The sequence below is a fragment of the Pseudopipra pipra genome, chromosome 8 (genome assembly GCF_036250125.1).
Source record: "Pseudopipra pipra isolate bDixPip1 chromosome 8, bDixPip1.hap1, whole genome shotgun sequence".
NCBI lineage: Eukaryota > Metazoa > Chordata > Aves > Passeriformes > Pipridae > Pseudopipra > Pseudopipra pipra.
In genome coordinates, this window is record NC_087556.1 from 13,483,866 (window position 1) to 13,496,402 (window position 12,537).

The 12,537-nt window shown below is 43.3% G+C and overlaps 2 protein-coding genes across 39 annotated transcripts in view; one reads left to right on the plus strand and one right to left on the minus strand.

Annotated features, from left to right (window-relative positions):
- Positions 1-4,989, minus strand: part of RPS24 (ribosomal protein S24) — a 229,759-nt gene extending 224,770 nt beyond the window's left edge. Inside the window, exon 1 of the mRNA XM_064662629.1 lies at positions 4,971-4,989. The gene's annotated coding sequence lies outside the window, so the exon portion shown is untranslated. The remainder of the gene's footprint in view (positions 1-4,970) is intronic.
- Positions 4,576-12,537, plus strand: part of KCNMA1 (potassium calcium-activated channel subfamily M alpha 1) — a 468,105-nt gene continuing 460,143 nt past the window's right edge. For 15 of the 38 annotated variants that reach the window (XM_064662601.1, XM_064662596.1, XM_064662602.1 and 12 more), the window contains exon 1: positions 4,577-5,255. In XM_064662601.1, the coding sequence (XP_064518671.1) occupies positions 4,941-5,255 (315 nt within the window). In that variant the 5' untranslated portion in view covers positions 4,577-4,940. Of the gene's footprint in view, positions 5,256-12,537 lie in introns of all 38 variants that reach the window. The other 23 variants (XM_064662615.1, XM_064662608.1, XM_064662611.1 and 20 more) reach the window with 2 other exon arrangements.

Sequence of the window (12,537 nt, forward strand, 5' to 3'; positions counted from 1 at the left end):
TTTATGGTATTTTGGTACATAAAGGCTTTTAGCCTTTTTTAATATAATTTCCCTCTAGATAATAACATGCAATTGTTTTCTATCATTTCCCCAGACCCAGATCAAATGCCTTTAGGCAAAACTGGGGAGTACACATTTATTCTCTCACATTTCACTTAAGAAAAAAAATTGTTCTTTGTATAATGTAGTAATCATTTAGAGAACACATAAATCTTACACTGTTATTCCATTCATAGGGGTTTTTTTCCAAATTGCCATGCCAAATTAATCCCTGGTGCAATATTGTGTCACCAGTGAAGCTGTGCCACTTACTTGCTTGGACTCTTTAGTTTTAATTGAAAGATTTATCATTGCAGAGTTTCTTTGTCTTCCGTACATGCATCCTTGGAAACCCTGACTGTTTTGCTGTTATTGTCTCCTTTATATAGTTTATGCTTTCCTTCTTTTTTAATCATAGTTTCCTTTAATGGAACACACAGAAATTTTTCTCATATAAGAAAAATAAAAATTCCACTGTGATTTATACCTGACTCGTATACAGTTATGCAACTTTATTTAGCTTTGTTGTGTTTATTACACTTAATTAAATAATTTGTTATTGATAATGAGTAATTTTGCAAGTTGTATTATAATAAAATGGAATAGCTTGTTCTTCCTCATACCAAGAATGTCCTAGGTGTTGGAATCATTGATGAATAGAGGTGGGGGTTTTAATTGCAAAGATCCAGGTTTGATGAATATTTTAAATACTTTGTCAGTGATACTGTACACAGAATATCCACAAGAGGGAACTGTTTTACATAGAGAGGAGGAATTTCCTTGCTGCTAAAACACTGTTTTTTGGAACCAAACCCTCCAGAATTATGTTGAGTTGGCATGATTGTGTCCTTGACTAGGCTATATGGTAGCAACAGGAAAAATACAGGTAAGAACAGTGTTTGTTATGTTCTGTAAATAGTACTGTTAAAAAAATGTTGAGCTCTTGTGTTGAAATATTAGATAAACTAATCTGAAAACTAATACGTGGAAGTTTTCTGTTTGCTTGGAATAGATCTCTCCCGGAAACAGAGCTGGAAAATCCTGTTTAATCTGAAGGCAACACAAAATCCCATTGTTGCCTCAATAAATGAAGCAGGCTTTCTCAAATTCTGCTTTATAAAACCTACACTAGAAAGCAGGCCTTTTCTGATTCATAAAGGAGTAAGCTCAAATGGGATATTGTGAGGGATACTCATTCAAGGATCATTTGTGCCTAGGAATAGGTGAACAAAATACAAAGTTACCTACTTTGCTTTGTCTTTCACAGATAATTCCTCTTAAGCAAACTTTTCACTGGCAAGGTAAGTCTCACCAGTTGATATCAATATTTACTTTTTAGTGTGAGTTTCATCATAAATATTTGGAGAACTGAGCCATATTTATGTAAATAAAAGTTTTGTTTATATAGAGAACAGGAAAGGTTTTCCCCTTGATATATAGTGTGTATATAGCATATACATAGTATATGTAATGTATGCGTTTGTTGGTTTATGAATAGTTTTCAACCATCAGAACTTAAAACAGCTTTTTACAAGTGATCGCAATAAATCTCCTACCCTATCTGTCTGTGTGCAAATTTTGTGTGAACACGTTCAAATTGAATTATTTTAATATATAGACTATATTCTGTAGTGTTCTTGCTTTGCTTTAGTCTGAATTTTTCTTTAGGACTGTTCTTTGTGGGTACAGTGTTATGGGGATGATACTTTAGAAGTGCCTAATGATCCTGTTCACATCTGGACTGCTCTTCAAACCGCTGTCTGCAGCACTGAGCTGCAGCAGGACACAGAGTCAAATAAATACCTTTAAACTCATACCTTCTGAATGCATAAAGCAAGAAAACATATTTTCAGGCTGCAGCACCTCTGTCAAATCTTCTGGGCCGTCTCAACAGCAAGAGAAGACATATGTCATGTCTGTGGCTTCAGAGACTCATCCCTTGTTATCTGCCAGATCAGAATATATAAGAAATTTCATCATGCAAAAGCCTTCCCTGGGATATGCTGTGCAGCTGCTCTTCATTGTCCCAGTCTTTCAAAGTGCACAGGGTTTGTGGTTTCTATTAGCTGTAAGAGTGCCTGTAAGTACCTGGCGCTTCTGAAGATCAGACATCAAGTGGCTGTGTTACGATGCTCCTGCCCTTGTTCCACTCCTGATGTTTGCTGATGGATAAAAGGATTCGTAGGTATGTGCGCAGCTGTGAAAAGGGTGCTGCTTGAACACCAACCCGGGAATGTCAAGCAAATGACCATCAGGACTAGGTTCTGAGCCCAGGATGCAAGGTATGTGATCCTGTCAGAACACTACTTTGTGGCCCAGGTGGCTTTCTAGCTGTGGAGAGGGTTGGTAATGAAAAGACATGTGAGGGGGGCACTGCTGTGGCAGTGCAGTCTGGGCTTGCATGTGGCAGCTGTGACATGCAGTTTCTTTTCAATCTGACTTGTTTTCTGCATCTAGAAATCTTCAGCTGACTGTTTTCCTCCAGGACAGAGCAATATAGTATTTTTCTCACTTGTATACACCTCTATATTATTATCTTTCTCTATTCAGAGGCCTCTATTAAACCCCTCTTGAAAAAGGAAGCCTTCTCTTGAAGGAACAGACTGGAGGAACAGACTGGAGTGAGACATTATGATAAACTCATGGAGCTAGACAAATGGTGGTGTTATTGCACGAGAAAATTGAGGGTGAGAGGGCTAGAGAGCCCCATAAAAAGCTTTGGGAAGTTATAAAAACTCATTACCATCACTTAAGTAGAAACAAAAACAAACCCCAGATAGATGCAGAAACAGAAACTACTAGTAGTAAAGGTTAAGAGATTACTATTTCATAATGGTGGCTCTCTGCTGGTGTAGCGACTAGATAAGATGGGGAAATGTCACGCACACAAAGGCTGCTGTATTTTACCCTTGGAAAGCTGTCAAGAGGATCTGCATAATACTTTGTACTCAGTGAGCAGACCATGTGCCAAATGGAGATTTTGATTTATATATAAATAAATACATCTACAGACATATAAATTCCTCTGCTTTTCAACGTGAATCCGAAAAAAAGGTAGGAGACAACTATTCTTGCTGGCTTGCCCTCTCCCCTCCCTCCCCAAGCGTGTAATTTTAAATTGCTATTTATATTTCTAAGGGTTAATTTCAGGAATGTTCTTGGGATGCGCGGCAATTTACGGTTTGCGTTTGCGGAGCGCGTTCGCAGTACTTCCCCGTGTCAATTAAAGATAATCCACGAATGCTTTTAGCGGAAAAACCCCCCACGCCACGGTTCCCCGATGTTTATTTCACGCTCCCTTACCGCGTTTCCATGCCAGCCCCCCTCCCTCCCCCGCCGTGCGCATCCCCGGGCACCTGCTGCTGCAGCTCAACCTCCTCCCGCGGGCCCCGAGCGCGCCCCCCTGTCCCCCCTGCTCCCTTTCCCTGCCCCGCGGCTGCAGCCCCGGCCCCGAAGGCGCCGTTCCGGCCGGGCTGCGGAGGGGTCCCCGCGCTCGCCCATCGCAGCGAGGGAGGGATGCGGGGGATGGGATGCGGGAGATGTGCGCGGGGGCCCGGCGGGGGCCGGGGCCGTGACAGCGCCGTGCGTTGGCCGCTGCGTCATGACATCCTCCGAACCGGCCCCGCGCACGGCCGGCGCGGGGGGGCCGCCGCCGCCTGCCCCCGCCCCACCGCGGCTGCGGAGAGCGCGGAGAGCGCGGCGGCGATGGACGCGCCGGGGCCGGCGGGACTTGTTGGACCGGCAGCTCCCCGGCGCGGCCGGGCACCGCCTCGCCGCCACCTGTGAAGCGCCTCGGCGACACACAGCCCCCACCGCTCCCGCCTCGCCGTCCTCCGGAGCGGTCGCTCGGCGCCTCGGCGGCCCCGGGAGCGGGACCGAGCGGCCGCGGGGCGGGGAGCGCGGCGGGCGCTGCCCATGGGGCGCCGGGAGCCCGCCTGAGCCGGCGCCCCCCACCCGCGGCGGCAGCGGCAGCGCGGCACCCCCGGCCGGCCCGGCACCCCCGCCCCGCGGGGCCGTGGATGCGCCCCCGGAGGGGCCGCGGCTGCAGGAGCGGGGCCGTCGCGTCCCCCGGCGGCCGATAGGGAGGGGCGGGAGCCGGCGGCGCCGCTGCGCGTGTGGGAGCAACAGCCTGAGCGACAGCCGGGCCCTGGAGAGAGCTCCCGAAGGATGGGCGAGGAGGCGGCGGCAGCGCACGCACAGATGGGCCAGCGGAGGATGAATTAGGAGCCACAGGAGGCTGCTACCGGCACCGAGGGGGGAAGAGGAGAGGAGAGGAAGGGGCTGGACTTGGAAGAGGAGGAGGAGGAGGAGGAGGGTGCGCGGGGGGGACTGAGTATCGCTAATAACAAGTTAAAGACTAATAACAATAATAACAGACCACCTCTGGGAGGATCCGCGGCGGAGGCTGAGTGAGGGATCCCCGCTGAGGGCAGCGGGGTCGCAGCGCTGGGTATCTTGGAGAGACGCTCCGAGGCATCAGTTTGTGGTGGTGGTGGATGATTTTTGGGGTGGGCGGGGTGGGGGCTGTGTATGCGGGAGAAGGAAGGGGTGGGAATCTGAGGAGGAGACTATATTTTTATTATTATTTTTAATTTTTTAAACATTATTTTCACCGTACAACGAGGACGCTCGGAATTCACCGGCCTGACGGCTCCCGAGAGGGACCCGGGAATTGTGCGGTCGCTTTTCTTCACCTGCTCTTTTTTTTTTTTTTTCTTTGTTTTGTTTTGTTTGTTTGTTTTGATCGGGGGCTTTTTATTTTTTATTACTCTCCTTATCCGTTTCCCGCTGAGCAGCGGCGGCGGCAGCAGCAGCAATATGGCTGGTGATGGGTTTTTTGGGGGGCGCTGGCGGCGGGAGGAGCTCTCGGAAGCCCCTGCGCGCCCGGCTCGCTGTTAGCTATGGCAAATGGCAGCGGCGGCGGCTCCTACCCGGGCGGCAGCGGCGGCGGCGGCGGCATTAGAATGAGTAACAATATCAACGCCAACAATCTCAACACAGACTCGTCCTCCTCCCCCGTCAATGTGCCCAAGATGGATGCGCTCATCATCCCGGTGACCATGGAGGTGCCCTGCGATAGCCGCGGACAGCGCATGTGGTGGGCTTTCCTCGCCTCATCCATGGTTACTTTCTTTGGGGGACTATTTATCATCCTGCTGTGGAGGACCCTCAAGTACCTGTGGACTGTCTGCTGCCACTGCGGGGTCAAAAACAAGGTAACTCCCCCTCCCTTTCCCCTTCTGCTGCCGGTGATGGTTTGGTGCGGTGCTGTTGGTCAGGAGGAGTAGTAGTAGGAGCCCAGCCTTGTAGACCAGGACACCTAGGCGAGGTGGCACTGGAGTGGACGCCGAAGGGCTATCGTTGGATGGCAGTGTGCTGTCTGCTCTTGTGGTACGGTTGCCACGGGCTGTTGGGAGCCGTGGGGAGTGTGGCTGGAGGGTGTGAGGTGCTGGGTGCAGTCCTGAGGCGTGTCCCTGTTCCCCCCATTCTGTTCCACATAGGGACTCATTCGTTTTCATCTGGTGGCACGAAAGTTGCACCGGGTGTTCCCTCACTCTCAGTGAGGCACATGCTGATGTAGTGGTACGGTGTGGATCAGAAGTTTATTTGCACCCCCGGGACCGCATATGATGGCGGGGTAGGAGCTTGCCTTTGCTGATCTAAATTCTCAGTTCCCTTGTGGAATGAGAAACTTTGAGGAATTTACCTTTTCAATTATGCCACTCAAGTAAATATTTTTAAAGCTAGCTGACAATCTTTGATGCTTCTGTTTGTTAAATTAAACGTGGCTATCTAGAGGTATTCAGTACATTCATAACACACTAGATCAGTATTCTCTTAACCTAAGTGTGAAGTCTTTGAGGCAACCTCACTGCTTCTTCGATTTTTATATATTCCCAGCTGGAAGAAAGCATGGTATGTGAAGGAAGTTCAGCTCCTGCTTTGAAGGGTCTCTTTTCAAACCAAAGCTAAGACTTGCTCAGGTCCACACTTTAGTTTTTGATTAAAACAAATGGGATAGAAAGTGTTAAGACTCTGTATTGTGAAAGTGGATTTTGACAGACCCCAAAATAGACCGGCAGCTGGAGTTTCTCCCCTTCCCTTTTCACATTTTTTGAATTACAAATGGAATAATATCTGCTTCAGTTATTCCTGGCACACAGACACCCACAAAAACACACACACCTTTTAATATATGGTTGCTAGGTTGCTGGCTTGCTTTGACATACAGTGAGCTGTCTCCCCCTTTCTCCTGTCCCCTCCCCCCTAAACACACTTGATACAGCACATAACCCTGCTGTACGAAGGGTCCAACATTTAGGGGAAACCAGAAACAAAGTTAGAGCCTGAGAACTTAAGGTACTTGTTTGTTGTGTAGTTTGGATTGCCTAAATGAACCTCCACATTCTAGTTGGAAGTTAAACTATTACAGTGAACTTGGCCTGTGTATGGAAGGAGTGGTTGCTAGAGTTAAGCAATAAAAGCTTTTAAGTCAACCTTAAGCATCAGGAATCCTACCAGGCAGTACTACTTCTCTATAGGCAATTTTTATTTCATTTCAAACCAAACCTGAACTTTCTTAGAGAGATGTCAGCCAGGTATGATGACACAGCTGTAATGAATTTGTGGTAATAAGATACCAGTTCCCACAACAGTAAAAGGCAGTTTTCAAGAAAGGGTGAGTAGTTAAGACTTACCTTTGGTTTTTTTGAGTATTTAGCATTTTCTTCTCCATGGAATGAGACAAATCTACAGGGGCTATCAGGGATCTGGATGAAAAAGAAAATTCTTCAAGTTATTACCTCATGCTTCTTTCCTTGAGAGAATGAAAAGTTACAGACTTGTACACAGACTTCTTTCATGTTGTGTCTTAGTGGGTATTGTTGATCAGATAATTCATTAGTGGGAGAACAGTTAAAGCAATCAGTGATTTCTTAACTGGTATAGAAAGGCATATCGCAATTGTCTTTAAAACCTCTTAGTCTAAATGTGTTAGTTTGGTAAGTAACAGGCATCATCGAGGGGTTCCAACACTTCCAGTCTGAATACTTTCACATACTATTGCTGTGTCAGGTTGTAAGACTTGAGTTTATTTCATCTTTGAGACCTCAAGTAGTTCTCTGAACGTCATTCCCTGGGGCGGGAGGATAAAGGACTCTGCAGGTAGGGGGAGATATATGTCTCTTTTTAGATCCTATTTGTTCCACTTGTAAGGGTTTCCAAGACTCTGGTGAAGAAGAACTTTCAAGGGCTGATCCTGCATTCATTACGTGATAAAATGGGGAACTGGAGGGAATTCTCTGTATGCAAGAAGTAACTAGTTATTGCAAAACACTTTTCTAGTATTTAGGGTATAAAGGGTAACTGAAGTAACAGCTGGAAATGTCTTAAACTTTGCTTTTATCAAGCACATGCTTTGTGCTGCATGGTGACTTGGGAAAGGCTGCTGAGGCTGCCAGTGAAAAATGTGAATTCTTACATATGCTATGTCAACTCTATTGGACCTGCTAGCAAAAGCAATTTTAGAAGAAGTAGCTCCTCCTACTGTGGGATTGAAGAAGTTTTCTGCATATTAGGACCTTTCCTTCCCTGTGCTGCCTCTTCTGCTGCTCCACAGGTTGCAGTGGAGTTGAGTTATCCAGCATCGTCTCATGAGCTACATAAAAAGCAGTCCCAGTGAGAGAACCAAAAGGAATCTTTCTCATGTCTACTTTTTGTGGCTTCTTATTGAATAATTCACATATATATGTGAATAATTCAGAGTTACTGTGCTAACACTCATGTCCATGTGTTATTGCAAGGAATTGCAAAAAGTTTCATTTTTTTTCTCCCTACTATATTCTAAGCTTAACATTGTATTCCATGGATTTGTCAGTGATTGTCAACTTGACTTTATTATGTAACACTTTTTAATGACTACATAGAAGTGTTTAGGATGTGGTTTGTTGTGTTGTTTTTCCCTCTTTAACTCATTCAATTTAAGGTTGAAATTTAAAAACATGATATAAACAGTTTAACAATTGCTGGTATGAAATTTCACTACGATTTTTTCTTGGAGATAAGAAAGTCAAGATACTGTAAGTCAAGGATATGCAAACTGCTAACAGAATGATCAACATTTCCCCTTAAAGTTCCATATCTAATTTATGTAATTGTATATGAATAGAACATTACTCTTAATCATGTACTAAAAATGATTGCTGAGGTTTTAGGACTTTTGTGCTCCACACTTGCTTTGTGAGTTGACATTTTAAAAAAACTGTCAAAAAAAATGTAAATCTTGACCTGCGTTGTCAGTGTTTCATGTAATATGTCAGTCATTACAATTGAAGCTCTTGTATTCCTTTATTTAATATGTTATATAATTTTAGATGCAATTTTTCAAAATTAGCTACAGTCCAATGGCAAAGACTTAACAAAGGCTGTTTTTCTCCTCAGTGTTTACATCTACATTTTTAGTGATGCCTAGATATTGTTAAAGAACTTGTCTTGTCGTTGTTTTTTCTTTATCCCTTGACCAGCTCATTTCTGTTTGTGTATGAAAAGTAGAATGTGAGATTGAACTTCGTTGGGCTTGTCTCTAATACCATTAGTTGCTCTTGTTTCTGGCAGTAGCAGAAAAATAAAATAAATATGCACGGTGACATACACAGTAGACATAGAGGCTAAATGTGTATTATTCAGTCTGTAGTTCTTTTGATTATATGGATCTCCCTCTGCATTTTCTATGCTCTTGAAGGGCATTTTCTACTGACATTATCTGATACCATATTTTGGCTTTGAACAAACTCTAAAGCATGAAGAGCGAGCAGTGGAATGCGAGAGCACAAGTTTGGGGCTCCTGGAGCTGGCCAGTGCAGAATGAAGTGGGATTTGTACCCTTCTGAAGAGTGTGATACCAGACCCTTTATCACTGCCCCTTGGTTCCTCAGTGAGTGATACCTCTTATGGACCTTATGTCATCGAGGCTCTAGCAGGTACAGTGTATCCTTATTGCGATACTTTCAGTGTTTTGAAGAGCTTTCCTCCCCCACAACCCAGGACTTGTACACATATAAAATGAAATTATGTTATGATTATGGATAGCAGTCGTTAGCCTGAATTTACAAGCTGTAATAATTTTCTTTGACATTGGTCTAATTTGACATTGAAATCTAATAAATTATACAGATTTGGTCAGTAGAAACCATGCAACGTTCTCATTTGTTTTGCATAAAAAAATCTGTTTTTACTGGAAATACAATATTTGCAGAAGTCTTCTTTGAAAAGTTAAAAAAATTAACCCAGAACTCCGAAGCCTGAGAAAATTTATAAATGGAAAAATTAAAGTTTTCCTTAAAAGAGGCAGCAGTCATACCAAGCTGGCTCTCGTATATACTAGGTTTGGTGATTTCCAAGGAGTACCCACATAAACATCCTCTCCAAATAAATAAACAAATCTGAGGCATGGCATATTGAGAAAAGCAGGAGAGTACATTGGAAGACACACGTGGACACGTAACGCAGGGGATCCCTTCGTTTAGATCTGCACGTGGAAACCTCACCTTGACTCTCTTGAAGATGTACCGAGCAGCAGCGTATGATGAACAACTGGAAGGCTCAAGGGATTAGCAGTGGACTGTAATGCATTTTGCTTGTTAGTCACATGCACAGCCTGGCTCAGTCGTCCCTGTCTCATGGCTATCAGGTGGTCTGTGCACAATTATTCTGCGCGAGTCCCCCCGGACAGGTTGCCAGTTGAGAGATGTCCATGGTGGAGAGGTCAAGTTCTGAAAGAAAAGGTAGTTGCAGCTTTTTGCAGATGCCGTTTCTACAAGTGAAAAAAGGCACCAATATGGAGAGGTGTACGCTGCTGTTTTCCGTGCTGTGAAAGGGAAGATACTTTTGGCTCTCTGGAGCTCATAATGGATTTCACATTTTATAAACACATGCTAAAATCGGTTATGCGTGCAGAAAAGAAAAGGTATAGACAAGGATTTAAGCTGTAAAACAAACATTCTCTACCTAAATGTTATTTGGATACAGCGTCATACTTATTTTCAAGGCTTTGCAACACATACATTTAAGGAGAAAATCTGCATTCAAAAAGAATATGCAACTCTCACAAGTTTGCAAATCTGTAAATGCTGGTTGGAAACTATTAGATTTCACATTTTTTTTCCAGTTTAGCTCAATAGAAGAAATTCCTATAATAGCAAACAGAAAGCTTTTAAGTAATAATGATCTATGTACCCAGTTTTGATGCGGTGGGATTTCCGAATGCAGAATGAGGGCAGTTTATAGCCCCCGAGACAGAAGGACTGAAAATTTAGACAGCACTAGTTCTAAGTATAATCTCTGCAGGGACAGGATCTAATGATTATAATTAAAAAAAGCAGTGGTGGTCCTTGTGTGTCCTGTACTGTTGCAAGAATGCGGCTTGTGAATCTTAGTCATTGAGTGTCCTTCCTTGGACAAATCCTAAAAAGAAGCAGTAATTTCTAGTCAGCAGGCAAAATACAGAGCAGTAGTCAATGTTCCTTCTAAGATTGGCTCTGCTATTCTGTGGAATCCAACTCCATGTGACAGAAGTTTATGTGAATTTCAGGATTGGCTGGTGATAATTCCTCAGCAGGCTCAGGCTGTAGTTCAGCAGCAGCAAGGCATTCTGTAGCGTGAGGTTGTAGGGCAGCAAAAATCTCTGGGGAGATGTAAACATAAATAACACCAGATAAAATTAGGGAAAAGGGTATCCCTTTGGTTCTACTAAACATACATAGTCACACTGTATAAAATTATGTACTTTACATGTATGAAAATTATTGAATTGTCAGAAGTCTAAGAAGGGCACAGCGAATACAGCTTGTGGAGGTTTTCTAAGGGCAAGATTGCTGAAACATTATATGTGGGTGTTAATGGTTAAAAAATATTTTTCTCCTCCACGTATGAATTTAGTGACAGAAGGAAAGGAACTACACTTTAAACAGCTCTCATAAAAAGCTGTGTTTCTGTAATGCGTTCATATGCTGCTACATGGCTGAAGGCTTAGAATCATAGAATATCTTAAGTTGGATGGGAGCCATAAGGATCACTGAGTCCAACTCGCTGCTCCTTGCAGGAATACAATGCCTGACTGGGAAGTGAGTGCAGAAGTCTGTTAGATCACAAGACCAGACTGGCGTTTATATGAACTTTACACAGAGCCAAATACGCCAATTCCAAATAAGACCTCATGGTTTGTAAGTGTGTGCACTCTGTCCGTGGCACATAGGTCACCTTGGGTGACAGTGGAGGGTGGAAATGCAGCAGAAGTCAGATAGCACTTTTAACAATAGTATAGCTGCATGAAAAAATGAAAAAGAAAGATACCTATCTTCCATGCCTGTCAGAGATATATTGGTCAGGGAGGGCCCATTTTGAATTCCGATGGTATTTATAGCCTGAGAATACATCAGGTTTGCATCTTTGAGAGGAACACTTCATTTCCATATATAGTATGCATGGTTCTGTTTAAATGAATGTGCTGCCACTGAAATGTGTTGAGTTTAGTTTGCTTTGAGATGATATATTGCTTGTATTTGTCTGAGAGTTACAGAAACAAGAGTGTTATCCAAAGTCTGTTGAAACAGAGGGAGGCAGTCCTACTAACTTCAATGGCTTTGGACTCAGGCCTAGATGTTCACAGTGTTCTAGATGAATCAGATTTTTTTTTTTAATTATTCTTATGTTAACATTTTAAGCTTTTAAAAGCATTTTGCTTTTATTGTAGTGAGGTGTATTTACTTGGCTTGTGGCCATTATATCTGAGATATCAACATTAGGAACATAATATTTAAAAATCACATGAGGTGTGTTTCCATTGCAGTCAAGAATCACACCTTCTGCCAGGCTCCCCTTGGAAATCAAAACTTGAGTGGTATCATGGCATCTCTCCTGCAAGCTGGTGTGCAATGGTAAATATTGGCTCTTTTTTTTAGAACTGCAGTAAGTGCATATTTAGTGGAACTGGTGCAGGTCCCTTGCCCCATGGATCACCTGCAGGACAGGCGCATGTGCTGCTGCAGCCTTGAGTCCTAGAAATCCCTTTGCAGGTCCTGAGCTTCACTACCTGATTTAAATATCAGAACAGCTAACATATAGTGGAGAAAAAATCTCATCACCCCAAATCTCATCACCAGGCCAGAAGAGTTAGGAGGAGCACCATAACCTCATCAACAACTGTAGCATCACACAACAACTGAGTGGCTTGTCACTGTAACTATTAAATACAAGTTGCTTTTTCATTGCTCTTTATATAATAGGAAATAAATTAATAATATGGTTTTGTTCCCCTTTGTCCAAACAAATGCTGACTAAATATTTTGGCATTTGTTATATTTGGCATTTCTTGTTATATTTCATTCATTTTTCATGGTATGTTTTACATTTTTATGTAATGGTTTAGCTCTATTTTTGTTATACTAAAAGGGTAGCTCACTTTTAATTTGCTATTATTATTATTAATATTATTAATTAGAT